We start from the raw sequence: 27,814 nt of genomic DNA on the forward strand, positions 1-27,814 counted from the left end.
CCCATTTGGGACCACGTGATTAGAGAGGTCCCACCCTCCTCCACTGAACCGGGTGTTAGAATCCCGTCTCCAGAACTGGCCACCTCCCAGCCTTGCCTGCATGAGGTACCAGAGAACCTGCCCTGGGACTCAGGGCAGCGCCTGCTGCCAGTTGGATGAATTCTTGAGAGCAGGGACTGTGTCTTATTTATATTTGTATACTCCAGGCCTGATGTGGTGCTGTTTATTGGACCTCACACATAGTAGAAAATTAATAAAATGTCTGATGAAAAAAATGAATGAACACATGAAGTAAATAATTAAATGTTAGCTCTCCTGTGGTGAAATTTAAACATCACAGCCTTCTCATTCTGCCCTTCAGTCAGTCTAAACATTTAAAACTTGTCACTTAGAGTTCTGAAAGAGTGTTTTGGGTATTAAGAGTTAGGAATCATTGTGTCAATCAGGTAATGGAAACTCAACTGAAAATATGTATGAGAAGTTGAGGAATTCCAACAGAACTGTACCCACGACCCCCAAAATACCAGGAGAACCCAGTCACTACATTTGTTAATTCTTTCATTCTCAGGCATTCTCCCCTTCATGGTTTCCGGCTGTTTAGGTTTACATCATCCTTAATGCTGTTCTGTCTTCCCAGTTGTTCCACTGTAGTCAAAAATTTTCTTTAAACTAATTTGGGTTCTTGGCTCATTACTGAACCAACCACTGTTTCTAGGAATGTAGAATATGCTGACTTAGGTCCATGTCACATATCCACCCTTAAATTTAGTCATGGGTAGGGTCACCTCCCCTCAAACCACATAGGGAAAGAGTGTTTCTTTCAGGAAAATTAGAACGCTTTTGTCTGGAAAAAAGAAAAAAGATGAATGTTAATCCAGACTTGGATAGGACAGTAGATCCTCATTTCAATAATCTAATCCATCTCTTCCTATTAAAAATAAGAAAGCTGTACAAAATAGGTTATTGCCTAAATTCAAGCAGTTTCTTGAATGGTGCTAGGTACAGAATAAGCCCGTGATGATATGAAGAATTTTTCATTTTTTGATTGTGTTAGAACATAACAGTGATAGACCAACATTTATCATGAGGAAAGATTCTCATGCAGTTTGTCACTCTGCTGCATTCCAACTAAAGAGCCGTCACGCAGATAGATCTGCTGTTTGGCATAGTTGTTTGCTACAGTTAAAAGTTAGATAAAACTTGTTAATGGTTATAGCATCACTAAAAACAATCACACAAAAGGTAGCTCTTAAAAGAGATTTAAACTTTGGCACATTGCATAGTTAGGATAACAGAACTGAATAAGAAAAACATTGCCATGTTGAATAGATGATATAGCGTGCTTTCTGAAATAGGATTTTGGCTTCAGTTACTTGGATGAATTGTTATTCAGAGAGCATTTGATTTTTAACAACACATGCTTAGATTAACAAAAGATTTCTTTTAATCTTAAAATTCTTAATCATGTTCAGATTGTTACTTTCTTCTGCAAATTGTCCTCTCTTTTTACTGGCCTGTATCAAGAAAGGAAATAGGTTGAAGAACATTTTGTATGAATAATGTATCCCAGACTTTGCTGGTCTCTTAACAGATATTAAAACGCTGTATCTTGTCCATCTGTTTTCAGACTTTGTGGGCACCCTGTTATCTATCTATTGTACTAGCATCAGGTTAACAATTGGGGCTGTTGCTTTAAATTTAAGAGTACTTTTTATGAAAAGGTGTCCAGGTGAAGAGTAACAAACATACTGAGCAGATTATGTGAACATTAACATATGTTTAAAAATGTTGTACGTTTTCCAACTTTTTGAACGATTTGCAGTTTTCTGCTTGTCTGTCCTCCCAGCCCACTTCGATGGCTTCCGAGTGGGAAGTGAATGGTACCAAACACTATTGTCCATCTGAGATTAATGCCTATTGAAAAAGTATTAACTGCGTGAGGAATTTTATTGTGTTTGGTATATTTTATATACCAAAATATATACCAAAATAATTTATATTGCCTTTACAGGGACTCATGGGGAACAGAGGGCCTCCTGGACCTCCTGGTCTCAAAGGAACTCAGGTAGGGAGAAAAGAAATATCCAGTCAGCAATTTTTTTTAATTCAAATTTTCCTTTTTTTAATTTTTGTGGGACTTTAGTTTTTGCTCAGAGAAAACATCCCATTCGTATGGATGATTTTTGCCATGGAGGATTTCAGTTACCGTTTTTTATTGGCAGTTATGGAATGGGATTTGGAATTGTTCTAGTGTTCTGACTTCATTAAGTGATTTATGTAGTGGTCTCCATGGAATGTCTGAAGAATCTGAGCCCAGAATCTCACTCATATGTACTAGAATTTATATATACCATTTGTGTCTATTTTATATTTCTAATCCAGTAAATTACATTTTGACTGAATTATGGATTGAGCAAAATGTTTTTAAATAAAATAGAACATACGATTCTAAAGAGGTCTGTACATTTTGTTCAGATGTGGTAAACATCAACTATTTATTGAAAGGTAAAAACTCAGAATGTTTAGAAAGTATGTCAATAAATAGAATAAAATATTTATTACTGTGTATTTTCTTAGAGAATAATATATAAAAATTCTTTGCTTTATGTTCTCTCCTCTATTCACCAATACAGTATTAAATCCTTAGGAGAATGCACAAAATTTTATATTTTATGACATTACAACCAATTTGGCCTTGAGACTATTAGACCTATAAATTAGACAAAAAGAAACTCTAGACATTGGTAGAATCCAGTATACCTTTATATCTCTAAGGTTTAAGATGGAACGAAGACTGAAAAACATATTTGCTGAATGAATTAAGTATCAAAATGTGCCAAGAGCAAACACGTTCTGTACCAATAATTTTTTCATATTCCGATGTGTATTAGTTTCCATCTATACTTAATTGAGTTTTTCTCTGTGCCAGAGGTACTGAACCCACAGGTTAAGGCTGTCCTTAAGTCATGATTCAGTGATTCCTAATCCTAATTTCTGTGATGCCCTAATCACTTTCACTCTTATCCATTCTCAATTTTCTATGTTTAACTTATATCATCTACCAGTTGAAAAATAACCCAGTGGTACACATCCCCTTTGATGTATATGTGGGTTGTCATGCAAAAAATTTAAATGTCATGGGGTGATGTAGTTCTAAAAATACAAGAAAATCACAGCATTATTTTCATTGTATCTCAGGAAGAGCTTCAGATTTCAGAATAAATGGAATAAGAGTTTACATTTTAAAATACGTTCAGGCCATGACATATTCTGATCTTTTCTAAGGGAGAAGAAGGACCAATTGGACCCTTTGGAGAACTGGGGCCAAGAGTAGGTATCATATTAAAGAATTTTCAAAGAGTGCTTCTCTTAAAAAAAAAAGTTGTTTTTTAAATGTTATTTACTGGCACTAAATTTTAAGTTACAGCAAAGGGCAAAGATTAAAACTATAGTCATGTAATTATCCCAAGTAAAACAGGCCTATAACTAGAATTTTCAGGGCTACTTTAAATGATATTTTATGCCTACTATGTATTTATTTAATCCCTTCAGTTCCTTCAGTCTGGTCTTCGTAATTTGTGCAAGTTATTTGTAAAGTTTCTCAAAATGCATTACGAAGCTAAATCTGTATTAACCATTTCAGTAATATTTTGGAAATTTCTGTTTTCCAAGTTTGTCAGTAAAATTATGGAAAGCAAATAAGACATTTTCTGCCAATTTTTTCAGATAATACTGTGTGATAATATATGAATTACTTGTTTTTTCAAGTTCTGAAAATGAATTTTTTAAGAATTTGGGTATACATGATGAAAATTTACCTTGCCATCAAGTAATTAGGGTGTGTGCATCGCATATGTTTTAAGAGGCATTATTAGACTCATGACACACGTCTCCTTTTTCTTTCTTGAACCATCATAATGTACAGGTTCTTAAAATATTTTTACATTTCAGGAGACAGTAATTCTTTCTTTTGCACCTTATCTCACAAATGCATATACTGCCACTATCTCTTTAAAAAAAAAAGGTGTTTTTTTTTTTCATTTTTTGTGAGGTGAATTATATAACAGAAGACTCTTGTTATTTGAGCCTCAGTATAACTGGTCTTATTTAAAAGTCACTTCCCTAGAAAACAGAACCATGTCCACCTCTTGCCTACTCAGTCATACTATTTGTTGTTGTTGCAACTACTGGTTGAATATTAATTTAGGCTTAGTGTTGCTCTAAGTATGTCATGGGAGTCATCCCTAATCTGAAAATAAATCTGCAAAATATTGTCTGCATTTTTAGATATAAAAATAAGGCTGTAATGTTATGTGCTCAGGCATAACATGCTTAAGATAAGCATAATAAGACAGAATTTAAACAGGACTAAAAATGGTGACTCCAGTACTGATGCTCTGACTTGTTTGATTTCAAAGAAGTTATAAATGTACTGACACCTGATTCCAGTGAAATTCTTTCCATAATGTAATATGATGTATAACAATTTCTGCGATGCCTGAGTGCATATTATATTATGAAATATGAAAGAAATATTCCAGCTAAGGCTTTTTCTGAAAAGTGTGAATAAAATATATTATTACTTTTTTATAAATATCATAATATTTACATCTAATAATTTAGAATCATGACTACATTTCTTTTATATCTACAGATTGATTAGAGAGCAATTGACATTAACAATAATAGAATAATTTTTGATTCTTTGCTTTATTTTGTGCTCGGTAGGGAACCACTAGACAATTTTAAGCAAGACGAGGCAAAAATTAGAACAGCTTTTTGAGTAGAAGTCCTAAATATAATTTTAAATGGCTGAACTTTTTGTATATATTCAAAACAGAATGAGAGCTGGAGGGTTGTTTTGTTTTGTTGTATTTTAAGAAAGGAAAATATGAGAATACTTATTAATGGATAGGAATAATAAAATCCAAATATATAATGCCTAATAGATATTATAAATTAGTACTCTATTTAGCAATCTCCCCATACACCTTTTTCTACTCCTAGTTTTGAATTTGTCTCACACGTTGGCTGAGGTATGGTGATCTCCTTAATCAAATCTTGTGTAATCAGAAACCAGTTCTTTGATATTAGAAACCGTGTTCTGTAGGTTAATCCGGGATACTGACCTCCTCTCCTCCAGTGGTCTTATCCTCTGCTCTCTTCAGTTACTTACCGCTGTGGTCACACCCTTTACCTTGTCATTGCCAGTAACAGCAACCTCTGTATTTTCAATTTTAAACTTCTCATTCCCCAGCCATCATCCCCTTTCTTTGTGGTGCATTCTGTCTTGTAACCCATTCAACAGTCCCAATAAAAATTTCAGTTCTTTGATTCTAATGCCGTTCTGTTATTGCTTCTCTCCCCCATGACCACGTCTCCCACCTCATCATGCTTAACACATTGTAATTATCACCTTGATGACATTCTAGGTTCTATTTCCATATGTAATTACTTCTACTTTTCTAAATTACTATTTTATGCCTGTTCTCTCCTCAACTCCGTTCACGTCTCTCATCCTCATTCCTGGCCCTTTACCTTGCATCCTGTTCCCTGAGAAGGAAGTAATCAGAACAGAACTTTCACTAGTTTCCACTGTCACTTCTGCCACCTCCCTGTATCTGTGCCATCTGCTCTGCCTTCTCTCTTGTTACTGTGGCTGAACGGGCCATTTTCCTAGCTAAGATCAAAACCTCCACTCACTCACCACATGCATTTTCCTGCCTGCTAAGAACATTGATCCGTCACTTCTCTCCACTCTCTCCTGCGTCTTAGTTTTGTTCTTTTTAACGGATCAATCCTATCAGCCTATGAACATGCTATTATTTCTTCCAGCTTAAAAACAAAAGCAAACTTTATATTGACCCCAGTTTTCCTTCCAGGTTTTACTTGTCTCTCCTTCCCTTTTCAGTAAAACCTCTCAAAAGTGTTGTGTTTACATGCTGTTTTCAATTTTTCTCCTCACCCTGTCTGCTGAGACCATTCTCGTCCCCGCCACTCCAAAACAACTCATCTTAGGACGGTCATTAATGACCTCCCTGTTGCTGGATTTGGTGATCCTTTCTCAGTCTTCATATTACTCAATATTTATATCCCCCAGAAAGAGAAAACATTTTCTTCACTTGCATTGTCTTCATCCTAACTCTCTGGCAGCAAATTTGCCTATTTTCCTCATTTCTTCAAATTTTAAATTGTGAAGTACCCCCAGGGCTTGGTTTGTGGCCTTTTCTCTCTACACTCACTGCTTAGATGAGCTATTCCTGTCCTATGGCTTTAAATGCCATCAAAATGCTGGTGATTTCCAAAATGATATATGTTCAGATCAGAATCTTCTACTCCTGAACTCTGGACTTGTAATAACTACCACAGGATCTCTCTGCATAGATGTCTAACAGGATGATCCACAACCAAACTTTGAATTCACCCTCCAATCCAAACGTTTTCTTCCCACAGTCTTCCTCATTTCATTCAGTTGCCTACCCAGATTAAAAACTTCATTCTTGAGTTCGTTCTTGACTCTTCTTTTCCTCTCACATTCCACCCATAACCTGTCACCAATTCCTGGAAGCTCTACCTTCAAACTATGTACAGAATCTCACCGTTTCTCATAGCCTTTTCTGTTACCACTCTGGTCAATGCCACTGTCATCTCTCACTTGGATTACTGCAGTGGACTCCTCTTTGGACTTGCTGCTTCTGCTGTTGTGTCAGAGTGATCCTGCTCAGAGGTCACGGCCCTTCTCTTCTCAAAGCTTGTCTAAGGCTTCCTGTCTCACTTGGAGTAAAAGCCAGAGCCCTTACTGTAACCACCAGGCCCTACACAACTTGTGTTCCTGTCCTGCATTCCCTTCCCATCCCTCATCTTTTTCCCGATCTCCTCTCTTACTCTCTCCAGCTTCATTGACTCTTCATTTCCCCACACACCAGGCACATTCTTGCCTCAGTGCCTTTACACATGCTCTTTTCCTCTGCTTTGAATGTTCTTCCTTCAGATATCCATATAAGTTGTCCCTTTTTTTAAAGTCTTTACTTAATTACAACCTTCTCAGTGAGGTCTTTTTTGTCAGTCTTATCAAAAATTTTAACAAAATCCCCACAACAATTTATAGGTCCCTTCCTTGCTTATTTTGGTATTCTTCAAATTTACCACTACCTAACATACCATGCATTTTACTTATTTTTTGAATTGTGTCATTCTTACTAGAATGTAAGCTCTATGAAGGCAAATATACTTACTGTACTCCTCAATCCCCGGTCCCTTGAGTTGTGCATGGCAAGTGGACAGTCAAACATGGTAGAATGAATAGCTAATGTTTGATTAAAAAAACATTTATCAAATAATTTTGAAGTGTTTTATCTCATAGAATACTCTGAATTTCATAAATCTTAGTCAGTTTTCAAAAAGAAGAATGATTAAACATATCTCTTTTATCCTGTACTCTTACAGGGAAAACCAGGTCCAAAGGGGTACGCAGGTGAACCAGGACCGGAAGGCTTGAAGGTAAAGCAGCTGACTTTATTACAGTTATAAAGTCTAATTTTCAAAAAAATAAAATTATGGCTTCTCTATAAATATAAAAGGAACACATATCAAAGATTTTAGTCAACTCATTAATTAATGAGGGAACCAGTAATATGTTAAAAGTGCTTCATATAGCATTTGAAATGTTGTATGTCTTTGTATCTGTATCTGTTTCTATATATCTGTCTGTAAATATCTATGACTATGTCTATATCTATAATTGGATATACATTTAGTAAAGAAATGTTAAGATTTGGGGTTGGATACAAGACAATAAACCATAACTTTGGGGGCTGTCTATTCCATCAGACAGAAATCTATAAGTTAATATAATTTCACTTAAAAATACACCAAGTCTGCGTCCTTGGACCAGTAGTATACGGTGAGTCTAACTAAGTACATTCCCTGGATAATCCTTGGGTGACCTTCATACTTTTATGATATTGAAAGGCTATGTTACTTAACTTTTTTGCCTTGTTTCCAAGTTTTGTATGATTTTTTTAATCACACCAACAAATATAAAGCAATGCAGTGGTTTTGTATGCAAAGCATTAAGGTCTGAAAGAAACTAACTTACAAGAATTGGTGATTTGTACAAATTTAAAATTTAATAAAAAATTTAAATGCATCACAGAATTATTGCTAAATTTCCTAAAGCTATAGTTCCTTATTTATACTAAACTCTTCATTTTTATGATATTATAATATAAGGAAAAGCCAAACACCATTTTTTAAGGTCAATTAATAAAGAAATATGAGCTCAAATTTTTTAATGTGTCAGCATGTCTCTCACTGAAATTATCTTAGGGAAATTTACTTTCAAGTTACATGAAGGAACTCCCAGGAAAGAGAAGTGTGATATTTATAAATAGAAGGCTTAATTCTTTTTTTTTTTTTTACACTGGGATTAATCTCTGTACTACCAAATAGCTCTAAAAAATCCGCCTGTGAGCTATCATCCAGTCAAACTGGCAAGAAGCTAATCTCAGTCATTATTGACACCTTGCCTCCTCCCTAGCCTCACACCAGCATCTCGGTGGCTTGCGTGCTACCTAGGAGGTGAAGGAAGTTCTTTAATGTTCAGTCCTCATACCTGCCCCTGAAATTTCTTCCTTGGCATATCACAGAGCTAGTCACTAGGACCTGGCACTCTAGGGGGACACTTGGGAGTTGGTTAAGGGTCACCACCTTTCACAGAACCCTGGGATCTCTGTTCTCTCCCTAGGCCTGGGAAATTATTCCTCTCTCTGTCTTTGCCCTTAAAGACAACTCACCTCCTACCTCTAGGTTCTCTGAAAACTAAAGCAGGAGTGTAGGTAATCTGCAAGCGACTTCTGCTTTCTGCTTTTTAAAAACAGACCTCCCCTAAGACTGTGTATCCCGAAGGGTTCATCTCCCTTGTTGGAACCTGAGAGGAACATTGAGTAAGGAGGGGGAAAATAAAAGAAAATTGCTGTATGTATGTATGTAATCCTGCCACAGACTTTCTATAAAAGCTGTCTAATGAACTGTCAGTCAAAAACTAGATTTACAGCCTACTTTATTCTGCCTTTTTCTTTATGATTTATCTAAATGGATACAGAAATTGAAAAGAAAATTTTTGTAGTGTTTGAAAGTTTATTTCAAACTGATTACCTATATGAATATTAGGTTTCAATGCTTAAAATCAGCACCATCTGATAGAGCATATAATGAGTCACAGATGTGAGCCATAATCAAAAAGTGAAAAGAAACAGGTGTGATTAATTTAGTGATTTATATTTTATTTAACCTAAGACATAAAAATACTATCATTTCAACATGTAATCAGTATTAAAGTTATTAACGAGTTTTTTGTACAAAGTCTTTGAAATCTAGTGTGTATTTTATGTGTACATCCCATTTCAGCTCAGACCAGTTAATTTCGAATGCTGATAGCTGCAAATGATGAGTATTCGGTGAAGTTTAACTGCTCCACACTGCAATGTAATTATTGCTTTGTAGACAGCAGTTGATGACTTAATCTCTTATTTTTGATATAAATAAAATGTACATTCCTGTCAGATTAACTCCAGGTGGTACCTTGAAACCTTCTTTCTTTCATTAATCTGTGCTTTGGTTCAGCCTTTGCTCATGCCATTCCTCACTGCTAAAAATGGCTTTTTTATCACTAGTGTACAAACCACCAATTCTTCAGGGCCCAAATCAAATACTGTTTCACAGTGTATTATCTGAAACCATCAGTGTTCATATTTTTAAAAGGTAATATGGTGTATTTACTGTATTTTACCTAACACTGCCAGCAGGCCCTGGCCGCAGTTAGACACATTGGTATTTCTGTGATGGAATGTTAGAATGTTCAGATTAATCACAATATATTAAGATTATAAAGAGCCTCCTCCAAATCAAGTAAAAGAATGGCTATCAGATAAATGCAGGTTAGGTCAAGTTTGCCACCAAATGTGTTGGAAAGCTTTGGGTTTTCAGAGCTTTAGGGCCAGCAGAATTGTGGTTAAGGTTATGAACATGCATTACTTCTCCAGTGAAGCCAGCTCTGCACCTGCCCACAGGGTGCCTGCTCCTGTGAACCCCTTCACTATGTACCTGTGGTTTGTCTTCTGTTCTGTGTTCTGCTCAGTGTTACGAGACAGCTCATCTCCTGAAGCAGAGTGTCCCTGTGGGCAGAGACTTTATTTTCATTCTTCTTAAGCTCTGCAGTGTCTACCACTCTGCCTTTTATAGAGTATATTTTATTTTTAAATTTTAATTTGTAAGAGTGTTTTAGAAGTGATCAAAAGCCATACATAGAAGAATGCCATTTAAGAAAACAGGTCATTACTATTTGAATGAAAATAGAGGAAAGACCATGTTGCACAGAAACGCTGTAACAGATCTGAATAACGGAAAGTTCCTTTGTTTTCTAGGTTATGGCTAGATAATTACAGCACTACACGGAGGCAGGAGTGATGTCAAGAGTAATCTTGTTTGAAAAATAATCACGTTTGCAGCTTTATATTCTTCATTAACAGGGAGAAGTGGGAGAGCAAGGAAACACTGGAAAGACCGGGGAAACAGTAAGCTTGTTTTATTCTCTTAATTTCATTTTTTTTAGCCGCCTTGTGGACATTTTTAAGAATCGTATTAGCCATGATCTGTGCTTATAAAATTCAGAGTACAAAATACTTATCCACTACAAATTTAAACCCACTTGTGATGTGACAGATAAAGCCTACTATACAAAAGAGAAATGAGAGGAAACACATGATACTGATATTTCTGTCCAATATAAATGAACATTTGTGACCTCAGGAACATTCTTGTGTCTAATGTTTGGTCTTTACATTTCGTTTTGGTCATTTCAGTCTAAGTTTGACCGTAACATTTTTCATGATTAAAAAAGCTACAAATTATCAAGCCGTAAAATATTGTAATAATTTAAAGGTATTTTTCTGTATCTTTGAAAGATTGAAGTAAATCATGAATTAATTCAATTAAAAACGTGGTTTCTTTCCTCAAAAAAAAGTTTGACCTGTTTGAATTTACATTATTGCAGAAGTAGGAGGCTTTTTGTTGTGTTTGGATCAGATATGTTAGAACTAATTTTATTTTTGCAGTGGGAAAAGCCAGCTGTGATATGCCCTAATAGATGAACCTACATTACGTATAAAGTAGGAAATTAAATTAACCCAATGCAAGTGAATTTATTTACAGAGTGTGCTGGGTTGTCAGAAAGCAGGTGATACCACCTTACTTCATCGGTTAAATGAGCAGATATAATTTCCTATAATCTATCTTACAATTTAAATAAAAATAAATCTTCTAAAAAAACTGTTTTGTGAGCTTAATAATTAAATAATTGTATTTTCTAGTCTGGTAGTAAAACAGCAGTACATTTCTGATCCTCTTCATTTTTGTGATTAATTATTGATAAAAAAAATAGGGAGGTGACCCATTTGGTCTTAAAAGATCATCGACATCCCAGTGACTCCTGAGTCACTAGGAGGTGAACGTTTGTTCCTGTTTTTACCTAGAAGGGAAATTTCAGGGGAGTACGTGTATCAATCAGATTATTCAACGCTTCTCATCAAATAAGAATATAATTTGTATTTCTCTGTCATTCAAAATTTTTAAAGTGTAATTTAAAGAAGTGAAATTCTGCCATTCCTGAATGATAAATTGCTTAAGAAATACATAAACTAGAATTTATAGCCAAACTTCCCAATACCAACAAAGGATATCTGTTCTGAAAATACCACCTTATACATCGAACGTCTAAGCTTTATTTACTTAGTGATGTCGGCCTGGTTCCACGCACTGTAAGAGCCTGTCATCAGTGCTGTCCAAAGAGGAAATGGACTGTCTTGGCAGGTAGCAGGTTTATGTTACTGGAGGGAAATTAGTAATTATGGATTATTTGCTATGTGCCAGGGATCATGCTAAGTAATATTTTATATTGTGGCATTTCATTTACTTTTCAGTTTTAGAAAAACACATTTTGTTATTCCAGTTTCTGAAATGAGGAAAGTGAAGGACAGTAAGTAGCCTGTTCAGTTACCTGGCTCGTCAACCGCTGCGCTGGGATTTAAACCCGCAGCTCCAAACTCAAAGTCCACATCTCAACATTCAAAACATTATACCATGCTGAGGACTTTTTCCAGCTTTATCAAGGTATAATTGGCAAATAAAGTTAAGATATTTAAAGTATATGTGATGATTTGATACGCATATACTTTGTGAAAGGGTCCTCCATTCCCATCAAGGTATTTAACACATCTGGGGGTATTTTAATGTCAGCTGAACAGCCACTTGGCCTAGATTTTATAGAGAAATTTTAAGTGTCAGATAAGTTATCAAACAGAAGGACCTTTTCAACTTTGAGTTTCCATCTTTCTCATTAAGGGTGGGAGATAAAGGCTTTTAAAACAACTTCAGTGGATATATACTGAATTAATCAAGATACATAAAATACCTAAAGAATATTTTTCGCTCTTGGAATCTCTCAGCTTTTATTTTATTGTATTCATCTAAGAACCTTAGAAATACAGTTCACCTGCTCCAGAGTTCTGTTTAAACAAAACTCCTAAGAGGTGTGGGGAAATCTGACTGCACTTGACGATGTCGGCCTTGTAACTTGGGGCTGCCTAAGGTTAGTTGTGATCACTTAGCTAGTTTTTACTTTTCTGAAACTTTTTGTGCAGTCATTTAATTGCCTTCCACCAGACCTCCTCCAGTCTGTTTTTCTCTAGCTTTACACAATTTACAACCCAGTTGGTGATGGAGTGTGCCAAGCATCGTGGTCTCACCTGTATTCCATGTCTGTATACCTCTTACATTTACCTACTGTAGACACATGATTAAATTCTGTAAACGTGCCCTGAATAAGACTCTAATTTCAAAAGATGCCTCCTTACTCTTTTCGTTCTGGCATTCTATTTTTTATGAATAAATCTGGAATTATTCCACCTTAATTGCCAGTCCTCTGTCTTTGACTTTGTAGGCTGAAAGTATTTGAAGAGCTGTAAAAGGGAAAAGAATATACTTTTTTAGAAGTAGGCTCAGTAGATAGGCCTTATAAAGAACAGACATTACAAGGGGTAGAATTATAAGGGAATAGCTTTTTTTTGTAGGCAAGTATATTTTAATAGAATTTCTAGCACTCAAACAGATCCTTCCATAAGTGATTCAACACCTCATTCTTAGATTTGAATGACTTTCTGCAAGCAGATTTTTTTTTTGGATTTAGGACATTTATTGAGCCTTTGATCCTGCCTTCATGAAACTTATAGCCTACTAAAGATTTGCTACATTAAATAAATAATCTCATAAAAATATATAATTATAAACCGTGATACATTCTATAGAGAAAAATTTTAAGGGACTATGACAGAGGTGATGAATTTAGATCAGGAGATGAGAAAAGACCGTTTTCAGGAAATAACATATAAGCTGTGACCATAACGAAGGGTTTGAGCCAGCTAGGGAAGGGTGGGGAGAAAGAACGTTCCTGGAATATATAATATAACATGCTTTCCAACTTTGCCACGTACCTTGCTGTAGGGACATTTCTTGACTTCTCTAAATATTTGTTTTCTCAACAGTAAAAGTATTAAAATAATAACTACCCCATAGTTTCTTAGGATTAAACACGGTAATGCACTTAAAGCACTTAGCCCAGAGCCAGTGACATAGTGAAAACTTGATAAATGTTAGCTGTGATGACTGTGGTGGTGGTTATTCTTATATGTGATGATTCTAAGTAAGAAAGCATCTTACTGGTTTGAGGAGCTGAAAGCAAGCCAGTGTGGACATACCTTGGTGAGCCAAGCGAAAAGCAACATTAGGTGGTGTTAGTGAAGGAGGCAGGAGCCAAATCATTTGGGGCCATGTTTATTATTTTGGACTTGATCCTAAAGTAGATGGAAAATCACTGAAGCAGTCTAAGTGAGCCAGTGACATGATTTATTTTGTGTTTTAAGATCACTCTGGTGGCAGTGGATTGGGGTGTTGGAACATGGTTGTGGGGAGCAGAAGGAGAAAGGGATAACCCGTCAGGATGCTGTTGAGTCTCCAGAGACAGCAAGATGACGAGCCAGGTGATGGCAGCAGAGATGATGGGTAGATGTCCTTGAGATGTGTTTAAGGTGATAGTTTGGACAAAGTCCGCAGTGCAAGGGAATGCTTCTGGTCAGCCCCAGCATATAGTAACTATTGGTGATTTATAGAAACCTTCTGGAAGCATAAGGAGTTAGTACATATGATGTCTAGGGGTAATTCCAATTCTGAGAATCTGTGACTCTTTTCTAAGAACTGCAGTGTTTTCTAGTCTTCCTCTCACCTGCCAATTTGGCTTCTTTTCTCTGGCTCTCCTCCAGTTTCCTTATGTCTTTCTAGAGTTGGAGCGAATAGAACTAAACTAAATATTTTAGAGACAACGGCTTCACGGCCTGTTCCATGAGTGGGATAATAACTTCTGTCGTGTTTTCTTTATGGTTGATGGTTCTCAGAACCAGGCAGGCTTTCTTCTATAGCAGGAGGTTGGGATGTCTTTGGAAAACGATCAGCGGTCACCCCCAGGATCCTTTTCTGGTCTGTTATTTTAAAGATAAAAGTTGGAATTTCTTTTCATAAAGTGACCTTGATTGCATCAGATTTCGGTTGCCATTTTTCTGCCCACTTGAAGAGATTCTTATGGTTGTCCTGTGGTCTGACCACATTGATTTACTCTCTTAAAAGATAACCCAACTATTTGATTTCACCTTATTTATTCCTTAATTTATCAATTTAGCAAGGTTTCATAAGCAATCTGCCGTGTCCTCTGTTTTTCTGCCTGCCCTCTGATGTGCTAGTATATAGTACATGACTGATGAACAGAGAGGAAGAGGAAAGGCCATGGATAATCCTCAAAATCAGGTACTCCACTTCTCATTATAAAACCTTCAGAATCATAGAGCTTCTGATGGCTGATTCTAAGCTGGATTACTACCAGTTCATTCAAAGCCAAACAGAGGCGAGTCAGAGGAGGAAATAAAAGGAGATCTATTTCTTGAAGGCCTATTATGTCATTTAATCTTGAAACAACCCTTGTAACATAAGTCTTATTGCCGTTCTATAAATGAGGACACTGAAATTTAATGAAGTTATGTGATAGGTTTTAATTCATACAGCTAGTAAGCAGTAAATCTGGGTTTCAAATCTTAATTTTCTAAACTGTAGTTCCAAGATTATTTTCTCTGTGTCATGCAAACATCCATTCATACTGTTTTTAAATTGAACCTTGAAGTACATCCTTGTGAATCAATGGTTAGAAAGATTTAGAAAAGGGCAAAATAAAATTTTACTCTGTAATCTCAGAGGCCAGGCTGGCAAATAAAATATTGTCAAATGTTATTAGTTTCTGAGACATATTGAAACATAGTTTAAGGCATTTACAGTGGAATCAGGAAAGATTTGAAGGCTCTGGAAGAAAATATTTTAGAAGTGCTCAACACAAAACCTCATATGATACAGTGGTTTTGCTGCTCTCTGGTAGCATTACTGTGAAATTACCAAACTTGATAAAAGTTGATTTTTTCTTCTCCATTTTTTTAATGAAGTATACTCACTTTACAATGTTGTATTCATTTCAGTAGTTATACGTGTGTGTGTGTGTATAAATATAGAATATATATATATATATATATATATATATATGTATTCCTTTCCGTATTCTTTTTCATTATAGGCTATTACAAGATACTGAATGCAGTTCCCTGTGCTACAGAGTAGGACCTTGTTCTTTCTCTATTACATATATAGTAGTTAGTATCTGCAAATCCCAAACTCCCAGTCTGTAACCCCTCCACCCCGCCTTCCCTCCTAGTAACCATAAGTTTGTTTTCTACATACAAGTTGATTTTATTCAGTGAGTTCCATTCTTTCATTAGGAGGAGAATGGTAGCTTTAGAAGGACATACCTAAATCATAAAAAGTGACTCATATTTCCTTGAGGGAAAATCCTAAAAGTGGATGGTACCAGTTAGCCAAACAGAAAGAACAAAGTAAAACTCTATCAAATGCCCCTCCGTAGGGCCCCTGTGGTCTCAGTGCCTTTGTTTTTAAGGATGTCATCTACTCGCCCTGTTTTCAGGCTGCACAAACCTGGAACACAGCAACAAGGCTGTGTGTATCTCTCACACGACAGGGAGTGCCAAGTTTTTTCAGAGACTGGAAAGTTATGTGAAATGTACATCCACAGTACATTCCGTCATATGATAGAAATAGCTACTATTTTTTGAGAATCTGTGATATGCCAGATATTTTGCATATATTATATCTTAAAGCTCACAGAGACACTGGGAGATAAAAATTATTCCTATTTTAACACAAAAGAAAACTTATGTATCAGAGAGATAAAAAAACTTGTCCAAGGTCAGAGAGTAAAGCAGAGGAGCCATGCCTAACTTCTCCATGCCGTCCCGCCCCCTCTCAACAGTGAGGTGAAGAGGCCAGTTACCTTTCTAATGATTGCACATTGTCCTGTAACTACTGTGTGAAGCTGGAGATGATGAGGCCCCAGGCATCACATTGTGGTCTGAGGAGCATCTCAAAAAAAAATGAATGCTACTAGAGCTGATCGAAGAATTCAGCAAGGTAGCAGGTTACAAAATTAATGTTCAAAAATCAGTTGCCTTTCTTTACACTAACGATAAATCAACAGAAAAAGAAAGTAAAGAAACAATCCCCTTTAAAATAGCACCCAAAGTAATAAAATATCTGGGAATAAATCTAACCAAGGAGGCGAAAGAATTATACACAGAAAACTATAAACCATTGATGAAGGAAATTAAAGAAGACTTTAAAAAATGGAAAGATATTCCATGCTCTTGGATTGGAAGAATCAATATTGTTAAAATGGTCACACTGCCCAAGGCAATCTACAGATTTAATGCAATCCCTATCCAATTACCCAGGACATATTTCACAGAACTAGAACAAATCATAATAAAATTTATATGGAACCATCAAAGACCTAGAATTGCTAAAGCATTACTGAAGAGAAAGAAAGAGGCTGGAGGAATAACTCTCCCAGACTTCAGACAATACTATAGAGCTACAGTCATCAAGACAGCATGGTATTGGTACCAAAACAGACATATAGACCAATGGAACAGAATAGAGAGCCCAGAAATGAACCCACAAACTTTTGGTCAACTCATCTTCGACAAAGGAGGCAAGAATATACAATGGAATAAAGACAGTCTCTTCAGCAAATGGTGTTGGGAAAACTGGACAGCAGCATGTAAAACAATGAAGCTAGAACACACCCTTACACCATACACAAAAATCAACTCAAAATGGATTAAAGACTTAAACATAAGACAAGATACAATAAACCTCCTAGAGGAAAACATAGGCAAAACATTATCTGACATACATTTCAAAAATTTTCTCCTAGAAGAAATAAAAGCAAGAATAAACAAATGGGACCTAAAAAAAAAAAATGAATGTGTTAGAATTGCTGTTTTAGGATCATGTATTTGACATATATCATCTGAAATGTTTTAATAGCATCACTTATTTGATTAAGAAGCCATAGTGAATTAATTTCACTAAACTATTAAATCTATGAAAGTGTCAAAGATCAGAAAAAAATATAAATCAGTGAAATCAAAAGGGAATATACAGAAAGAGTGTGGACATATTAATGGATGTAAACATAGAAGATATATGACATTATAATTCCAGGTAAATTGAAGGGAAATGAATTTAAAAAGATAATTCTTTTTTTTTTCTCATTCATTATTTAATTTATTTGATATTCAGTTCATTCCTTAATCTTTAATAAGCAGTTATTTTGTTAGCTTTTTAGAATAAGATAATGAAAAAATATAGATCCTGTTGCTATCCTTACAAAGATACTAACTCTTTTTTTTTTACATTTTTTATTGATTCATAATCATTTTACAGTGTTGTGTCAAATTCCAGTGTTCAGCACAATTTTTCAGTCATTCATGGACATATACACACTCATTGTCACATTTTTTTCTCTGTGATTTATCATAACATTTTGTGTATATTTCCCTGTGCTATACAGTGTAATCTTGTTTATCTATTCTACAATTTTGAAATCCCAGTCTATCCCTTCCCACCCTCTACCCCCCCACCAGTAACCACAAGTCTGTATTCTCTGTCCATGAGTCTATTTCTGTCCTGTGTTTATGCTTTGTTTTTGTTTGTTTTTGTTTTTTAGATTCCACATATGAGCGATCTCATATGGTATTTTTCTTTCTCTTTCTGGCTTACTTCACTTAGAATGACATTCTCTAGGATCATCCATGTTGCTGCAAATGGCATTATGTTGTCGGTTTTTATGGCTGAGTAGTATTCCATTGTATAAATATACCACATCTTCTTTATCCAGTCACCTGTTGATGGACATTTAGGTTGTTTCCATGTCTTGGCTATTGTAAATAGTGCTGCTATGAACATTGGGGTGCAGGTGTCATCCTGAAGTAGATTTCCTTCTGGGTACAAGCCCAGGAGTGGGATTCCTGGGTCATATGGTAAGTCTATTCCTAGTGTTTTGAGGAATCTCCACACTGTTTTCCATAGTGGCTGCACCAAACTGCATTCCCACCAGCAGTGTAGGAGGGTTCCCCTTTCTCTACAGCCTCTCCAGCATTTGTCATTTTTGTATTTTTGAATGACGGCCATTCTGACTGGTGTGAGGTGATACCTCATTGTAGTTTTGATTTGCATTTCTCTGATAATTAGTGATATTGAACATTTTTTCATGTGCTTTTTGATCATTTGTATGTCTTCCTTGGAGAGTTAAAAAGATAATTCTACTAACCTTGCCATTTTCTAAAAATCATATTCAGGTAACTCCAAGGTGAATGATTACTTTATAAATGAGTTGCCAATAGTTTTTTATTTGTTTGTTTTCTACTATTTTTTTATTGGGGTATAGTCAGTTTACAATGTTGTGTCAATTTATGGTGTACAGCACAATTCTTCAGTCACACATGAATATACATAAATTCATTTTCATATTCTTTTTCACCATGAGCCACTACAAGCTATTGAATATATTTCCCTGTGCTATACAGTATAAACTTGTTTATTTATATATATACCAGTCAGTATCTGCAAATCTCGAGCTCCCAGTTTATTCCTTCCCACCCTCCTCGCCCACCAATAGCTTTTTTAATTTCAAGCACAAGAGATTTATCTAAGAAAACAGAGTTAGCAGATTTCTAGGAATGGTTGAGGTGCTTACAAAGGTGGAAGGATTTTTGAGTCCTTGGGGCTGTAAGACATTCTACTTTCTTGACATTTATGTCATCTCTTTGTAAAAAGCAAAGTAAATTACTAAGAAAATAATAAATACTATACTAGATGTGGTCCTATAGAACTTTTTTTCTACAAATATGAAAGCTAAAGGGTATGGGAAAACAAAGACTACAGAAAATCATGCATGTCACAAAACCAAATGTGATAAGAGAGAGACCAAGAGACTGACCACTTAAGTCACATGTAAGTGGTTATTAAAGAGAAACCAACAAATTTTTGTAATTCACATGATTATAAGATAAAAGCTAAAATGCAAAATTTCTATCTGTGGGGTGAATGAATGATACACTGATGATGTGCCTCAAGCTAAAAGCACAGAAGTTTTTGAAAGCCAAACATATAAAGGCTTATATACTTTATTTTATATTAAGTATATATTTTTCTTTTATCCTTATTAAAGATGCATTAAGTGACTGTTATAAAGTAAAATACTCTTTGTTCTTAATGGCTCCCAGTAGTTCAGGGTATGCTAAGACCTGTCAGTGTCCAAAAGCGAAGGACCACGTATGCAGGTTGATTCAAAGCTGAACCCTCAGGCCACAGCTAAGAAAGGATGTAGTTAAGCCCCCTCCAGGGGGAAAATAGAAGATGGAGTTTTTGCCTGCTCCCTCTGTGCCGACCTCTGTTTAAAGCCACAGGGAGGTGCTCCTGTATTTATTGAGAACTGTTTCTCTGTTTGCTCCAGCCCGGTTGGACTTGTGAATGCCAGCTCTGTTGGCTGTTAGAGCCAGGTAGCCTAGGGACCTGTCACTCAGGTGGCAGCCACAAAAACTGGTGTGCAATCTCCTTCCAGGAGATACTGGTGACTTGGTTTTATTGTCGGAGCAGGATGGAGGGAGGAAGGGACAAGGTGTTCACTGTCATTCCCTGTCTCTGGGAAGGGTTGCATCCAGCTCCTAAATGCTTGCTAAATTAGATGACAGGCCCTCAGGCAGCAGCTTTTAAGGTATACGGAGAAACCCCTTTCATGGAAAGACTGGGAGCAGACAAAAAGGCATTTTTTGCTCCCTCTGCACTGAGCCCTAGGTGGATAGCTGGTTAAGAACTGATTGTTTGTTTGCTACAGTCTTGCAGGACGTGTGAACTTAAGTCCCACTGAGTATCAGAGCCAGGCCATATGGATACCTCTCCCTCGGGAAGCAGCTGGAAAAGCTGGAGTACAGTCGTGTGTACAAACTCCTTCCACGGAGACACTGGTGACTTGCTGCAGGCTGGAGCGAGGGGGTGGGGGAGGGGGCTGCTGCCTCCCTGTTCTCCAGGGGAGGTCTCTTCCAGATGCCTCCTAGGTTAGAAATCTGGCCCTTAGGCAGCGGCTTTTAAAGTATGCAAGTAAACCTCTTTTAGGAGAAGACTGGGAAATGGGTGATTTTGCCTGCTCCGTGTACACTGAGACCTGGGGGTGTAGCCTTGGTGAGTGCTTGTGCCCTCATTAAGAATTGCTTCTTTCTTTGCTGTAGTATTATGGGTCTTGTGGACACAAACCCTGTTGGCTATAAGAGCCAGGTGTTCTGGGAGCCTGTCCTTTTGGTGAGTCTTAAAAGTTGGAGTGCTGGATGTGGGGCCCAAACCCTTCGCTTCTCAGGGGGAAGCTGGGAGTTGGAGGGCCCCTCGCAGTTACATAGCGCTGCGCCCCAGGTGGACTTGACGGTGAGGGTGTCTCATCCCGTCCTGCCAGCGTTGATGTGGGTCTATGTGTAGGAGTCACTCAGCGAGTTCCCACATCTCTCTTGGAAGGCGTTGCTTCATGTGTAGCTGAACGTTTGGCGTGTCTGTGGGACAAGGTGTATTTAGGATTCTCTTATGTCGCTATCTTGGTCAAGGCACCACTGTTAACAACAGTTAAAATACAGTCATTGCAATACACTGTCAAGGCAGTGATCTCACTAGTATCTCACAGGACTCAGCACAGAGTCATGTGCGTAACTAAGATGTATTACGGTGAAAGGATGCAGAGCAGAGACGGCATGTGAGAAGGCGCAGGGGGCTAAGTCCAGAAGAAACCGGAGCAGCTCCCCAGAGTCCTCTCCCGGTGGGATCACGCAGGACCCACTTAGCGCTCCCAGCAGTGAGCTGACGACGCGTGTGAAGTATTGTCCACCAGGAAAGCTCACTAGAGACTCGGAGCCCGTGGTTTCCCCTGGGGGCTGGTCACATCGGCATCTCTGCCCAGTGCACACCAAAACGCCCAGCTCCCGGAAGGAGAGCAGGTGTTCAGCGTGAACCGCACTGTTTGGTTAAACAGTTTAGGCCCTCTGACAAGAGGCACTCTTATCAGTTCTGGAAATGGTGGGAACCCTCCCCAAATCCAAGTTCCCAGACACCAGTGAGGAGCTGCTGTGAGGACAGCAATACTTGTAAGCAGGCCTGTGTCTTCTGTGCACAGACAAGCAGGCGTAACGCTCGCAAGAGGCAGGATCTGAGGAACGTGTCGTAGTATCTTCCAGGTAGCCAATGACTTACCAAACAAGTAAGTCATGAGAAACTATATCATTACCCCTCTGAGAACATTTCAGAGACTTAAAGGTGTAGTCACTCAAACTGCCTATAGGAAGTCTGAAAGTGGATCTGTTCATTTCATTCTTAAAATTCAGAACCACCCAAAATCGGAACTTCCCTCTACCTGCCCTCTCTCCAAAATTTAGCTTAGAATATATCCGATTGCCTTAATTAGACCAACCTATGTGACATCTGTGGCAGGGGTGGCAGATCAGTTGGTGACGATTTCAAGGTTCCAACTATTAAGAGATGAGAACTGCTGTGTACTGGAGGAACCCAGTACAAGAGGAGGGTCATACAAATCTGCGCTCAAGGATTTTGCTTAGATTGTCCCAGCATCTTGAACAATAAGAAGTAAGTGTGTTAGGCTAAACTTGATCCCCAGTAGCTGAGAGATAATTAAGTTGCGGTCTTGGTCTCTCACTGGAAAAATAAATGTCTCCTAGAATTCAGTGTACGTTGTGGATCTATCCCATCACTGTCCACTTCCTAAGTAAGGAGTCAGAATATTTGCATACTTATAAATAGAGGATTTATAAGTTGTCCTTGGCAATGTTGACATACAGCTTGATGGACATTTTCACACTGTTAAGAACCCAGAGGTCTGCAGGTGCTCTGCCCTGAAAGTGTCAGGCCACTCTAAGGGGAACCTGTGTGTGCTCATGCAGAGCTGCCACATTTCCACACGCCCTGCGTTAGGTAATGGGAAAGACTGTATTACCAGCACGTTGGTATGCGGGGACAGCTCGCTCACCTCCTTAGAGAAAGTCGGCAGGATGAGGAACCTAAGAACCCATACAAAGTTTCTGCGAAATGACTGCACCTTTTCAGACGGGCTCTGCCGGCATCATTAAGCTTCGGTATTCTCAGTGCCGTGTTATGAGTGTCCTCAGCACGGTAAACGTTCAAGGACCTGCTCTCTACCCAGAGGGAGTTTTCTACCTGTGTGGTACCAGTGAGATCACTACCTTAACCAGTGTCTTCTGCAGCGTAACAAAACCAAAACTGAGGGTCTCTGAAAGTCAATAGCAGAGAATTAGCAACATCACACACAGTCTGGGAGGCCCAAAATAAAGCCACGAATAGGCCAGTCACTCAGGTCAAGCTCTGCAGGGTTGATGCTCTGTCACACTGAAGTAGCAGGAGTAAATGATGCAAGTGGAGATCACAGAGCAAGAAATAAGTGACACACGTGACCCAGTGTGATTTCGTTCTGGCAGGTGATATCTTCATCTTTCAGAAAAGCCCTCCAGATCCTTCTGCAGCCTATCTGAGTCCCACAGTTCCACAATTTCAATATTTTAATTGACTCTAGCATCTAATTTATACCATGTATTCATTCTACAGATATTTACTGGGCACCTGCTATGTGCAAATTAAGGTGCTGGGCAGTGAGGTGAGCATTGAGATGAACAGAACACAGCCTCTACCCTCAAAGCCCACACACATGTATAAGAGAAGTTTAAAAAATAAATAAACAACAAGATTTTAAAAAAATAAAGTGAGGTCTATGAGAGGTCACAAAGTCCACCTCCTGGAGAGGTCATCAGTAAATATTTTCTTTAGTGATACTGAAAAATCCAGAATGTTAGACACATTCTCTCTCTATGAAATAAAAGTATTCCAGTTTTTTTTAAGTTACACCTTTTCCTCACCTGTCCAAAAGATTTTGAATACCTTACTGGTTTTCCTCTTCCCTGTGTTTAAACTGTAGTTTAGAGCTGGAAAGTACGTGAGCGATTGCCTAGCTCATCCTCTTTGTGTTTTCAGAATTGGGAGAATGAGACCCAGACTCGTTGCATGACTTGCTTCAGAGCTGGAGATCTAATCTAGAACTCACGTTTCTAGACAAGCACTTACCAGCGCCGTGCTGTCATTTCCCTCTCTTTTAGGTACAGAGATTTTTGGGAGGCAGCAGACAATAGATTTTCTGACTTTAAGTTTAGCTTCAGATAGAGTCCACAAAAAAAAAAAAAACTCAACTATGAAGTCTGCATAAAAAAATTACAGAACTAATTTTGATTGTGAAAAAATGTGCTGTGATTGTCAGCGCGTGTCCTTCTCCGTGAATGACCCCGCTAGTTACTGGGGTCCTGGGAGGGCCTCACAGTTCACGTGTGGTGCCACACAAGTGTCACAGTAGGAAAACACCTCTTATGTCTTATCCAGCTTACATTTTTTGAAACTAATTATCCAAGAAGTTCAACGAAGATAGATGGTAGCCCTGTGCTCATATTCACTTTATCATGTTTGATTTATTGCCAAGAGACTCATTCAGAAGAGTGGGGGGTGTGAACACTGCCAGGCAGCTCAGGGCAGGGAGGGCAGACCGGTTGCCTTGCTGCTCTTGAGCTCCCATAACATAAGCGGGAGTAAAAGCATCTGTTGAGAAGACATTCCAGGCATATTCTTTTAATCACTGCCAGGCCTTCCCAAGGCAGAACTTCATTCTGAACTTTTATTTAATGACTGTGTACGGTCTAAGAGAGTAAGAGGGAAATGTCAGAGCTTGAAATGCCTGTTTGGATGCTGAGCAGACCATTCAGTTCTATCTCTTAGGAAACCGATAGATCCAAATGTCAGGAGTCTGAAGTGGAGGAACTGATACCAAAGTAAACTACTGTCCAGTCAGGAGCCTCTAAAATAACGAAGTGCTCGTCTTATTCTACATTTAACTGACGATGTAAAGTAGTCTACATTATTCATTAATGCCTGGCATGTATTATATTCTCAAATAATGTTTGCTGGCTAAATAAATGCATTTGTTTTATGGCATTTCCATACTTTTTAAAGCGTGAATGAATGCAGACTTTCTATATAATTGTCTTTTCTTTAGTCACCCGTGTTTATAGGTATTTTATCTTCAGCTTTCAGAAAATTTAAATAAAGCTAATTAGGCACGTTCTTAGTTTCAAAGACTCAGTGGATAACACCAGTGAATAATCATTGGTTTTTTTTTACTTATACGCCTACCTCATTACAGAAAATATAAAAATTGAGAGAGCTGTCTGTCTCCTGTGCTCAGTAACAGGTATGATTTAGGATAAGCCCTGTGCTGCATCATTTCCTTGTTTGCTTTATTTGAATTCCTTAGGCACTAGATATGGGCATAGTTAAACTGTCTACGTATAATATAAGCACACATCACTTGAAAGAGAAGTAGACTTCAAGAATATTTTGTAAAGTAAGTCAGATATCCTGGAAAACAAATTATAACAAAAGCTATAACTTTTGCTGCCAGAGTGTCCTCAGTCTTTGGTGAGCTCCAAAAACTTCATCCTCAGCCCATCAGGGAAAGATTCATCACTTAGTGCAAGGCCCTGACCTTGGCATAACAGACTTGCCTTGGTTAGAGGTACAGCCTTCTCTGGAATTTGGTCACTCTGACTGTCAAATCCTAGGTTTTTGGCTCAGTTTTCTCTCTCCTTCCACTGGGGGAGGTGAGAGCCAGAACAGCCCCTTAGGGAGCTCTGAGCACACAGAGCCCATTAGAGTAGTGCCGTGTTAGGAGGATGTGGCCAGGCCTTCTTGTAACCTCACTTTAATTAGTCTTTGGACGTAAGCCTCTTTGCTGAAGCCTAAACTTTAAAGGAGCTGATGACAGCGGCAATAAGATCTTTCTCGAAGGGCATGTGGGCAGCTCGTCTCTGTTTCCAGCACTCCTGCTCTAATTTATTCACTCATTCATTCAGCATAATTTATCATCCCAGGCGGTGTGTGAGACATAAGGGACACAGCGTCAGACAAGGTATCGCCCTGGCTTCACAGAGCATCAGGCTAATTGACTTAAAGTCACATCTTCCTGGATGGTGGAGGAAGGGGCACAATGAGCTAAAGTAACTGACTCCAAGTCACACGGTCAAAGAAATACATCTTCAGTTTCCAGATTTTGTTTGAAAATAGGAGTGAAGTGATCCAAAGATTAGCTATTTAGAAACAGGGATGTATTTACAAATAAACAGAAAAGGTTCATTCATTCTTGTCAAGTCATAAAACTACCCCCAAATGAAAAGATCTGAAGAAACATTACGGATGATGAATAAATAGGCAGGACCCTCCTTTTGACGTACACTTTCTGTTTATGTCTAGACACCTCCGTAAGTTTTCTTTTTTTTTCATCCTGCTCTCTGAATGGTACTGGTCTTAGCTTCTTCCTTTTCTCCAGGTACATACTCTCTTTGGTGACCTATTTACTCTCTAGGTCTCTACTGTCCGTTTGCTGTTGATCACATAGATCTTTTTAGCTCTGAATCTGCTTACACAATTGTATAGTGAATATTCCTACGAAAATGTCTCATAGGTGTCTTATGTTTATCATATCTAGAGAGGAATTTCTCTTTTTTTACTCAGATATATTATGCACTCTTTCCACTTTTCTACATCTTCCCCTTATCTGTCTAGACTGACAGCAGTCTGCATCATTGTCTTGGGCAAAAGTACGCAAACTTGAGGTAGAGAAATGAACATGAGTGATGAAGACATTTTTCCATGTTGTGCTTGAATTATTTCCTGCTGTCTGGCTGATCTTCTGTTTCTCCTACCCTCCAAGCCCACACTTGATTGAATCATGTAAAATTACCATTTTTAAAGGTAAAAACATGGTCAAATATCAGCAATTACATATAATATAATTAATTACTACTTATTGTGATAAGATGTCTTGTAAAATTCTCTTATTTTTAAAGAGTGTAAACACAGTAACACTAATGCAGATGTTGAAGTTAATATGTTTCTAAGATAAAACAGAACTAACTCCTAGGGAATTAGCCTTGTATATTGTATTTTCAGGTGAATTTGAGGAATTGGTTGGTGGGGGGAGGGTCTGAGATTCATTATCCTGTAAATACAATTGTTTCTACATTGAAAAGAAAACTTGAAACAATATAGAGAAACTCTAAACTATAGTTAAGACACAATGATTTTTTTCTTTAGGATAATTGTCACATCTAAGAACTTCGCATAAAAAATTTTTTTAAACCATTTTTATTTCAACTAGGAAATATCCTGACTTTATACCAGTCTTTAGTGAATAAGTAGGATGTGGTTACTTTAAAAAATAGAACCTGAGTATTTTATAGTTTTTACTGACTTTTGGGGAAAAAACAGTATTTCTTTTCAATTCTAACAAGTGATTTATTATACATATGGCTTTTTGGCCTTCTGAATTTCCACTTTAGCTAACAAATCTTTAGACTATAACCTATACCATTTTGCAAAAAAGTGAAACGTTTTCAATTATTGTAGTTATCTAGGTCTTGCCCTATAGCATGGCACATTCCTGCTAAAAGCTTTGTTGTTTTCTTAAATATGTTTTAGATGTGCAGTCTGTATTTTGAAACGTTTTTAAATGAAAATTCTTAGTCAAAAAGATACAAATTGCTGATAGTTCTTATAAGTTAAGGCTACGGTTTCAGTGACTACTCAGTGTTCATCCTTGTCACCCCTTCCCACATAACCCTGATTTCTCTCTTCCTGAAACTTTTTCCTTCTTTAGCTTTCTTTGCGCAGTCGTGGTTCTCCTCCTCTCCGACTCCTTTGTTTTCTCTTCTGTCTCTTGCCTCCAAAGAATCTTCATTAAGATTCACTGCTGTTTCTCTTTTATTATTACTGTATGTACCACATCATTCTTGTGATTTCAGCAGTTGATTTTTCGATGAACTTACAAACTCTTATTTCAGCATAAACTCTATAAGTGCCACAATTGTCCCGTGGCTTAATTCATCATCTTTCCTGTAACACTGGCTTCTCCCTTGAGCCACTGTTTCTTGGAATCATGATACCATTGTCATAGAAGTGTTACACTTAGCCTGGACGGTTACAGTGGCTTCTAACTCTTCACACTATCTTCTATTTTTTCCCGTTTCCACACATTGAACACAATGTTGTTGAATTACTATCCATTCAGTACAGATATGATTACATTCCTCCTTTACTCAAACCAACAGTGATTCTTCTACAAACATAAATTCTTTCTGCGAACACCACA

At 37.6% G+C, this 27,814-nt stretch overlaps 1 protein-coding gene across 1 annotated transcript in view; it reads left to right on the forward strand.

The window, feature by feature from the left end:
- COL24A1 (collagen type XXIV alpha 1 chain) overlaps positions 1 to 27,814 on the forward strand; it is a 397,032-nt gene that overhangs the window by 222,853 nt on the left and 146,365 nt on the right. Inside the window, exons 26-29 of the mRNA XM_072974057.1 lie at positions 2,012 to 2,065; positions 3,286 to 3,330; positions 7,447 to 7,500; positions 10,530 to 10,574. Coding sequence (XP_072830158.1) covers positions 2,012 to 2,065; positions 3,286 to 3,330; positions 7,447 to 7,500; positions 10,530 to 10,574 — 198 coding nt within the window. The remainder of the gene's footprint in view (positions 1 to 2,011; positions 2,066 to 3,285; positions 3,331 to 7,446; positions 7,501 to 10,529; positions 10,575 to 27,814) is intronic.

Source organism: Vicugna pacos, chromosome 13, assembly GCF_048564905.1.
Source record: "Vicugna pacos chromosome 13, VicPac4, whole genome shotgun sequence".
Lineage (NCBI taxonomy): Eukaryota > Metazoa > Chordata > Mammalia > Artiodactyla > Camelidae > Vicugna > Vicugna pacos.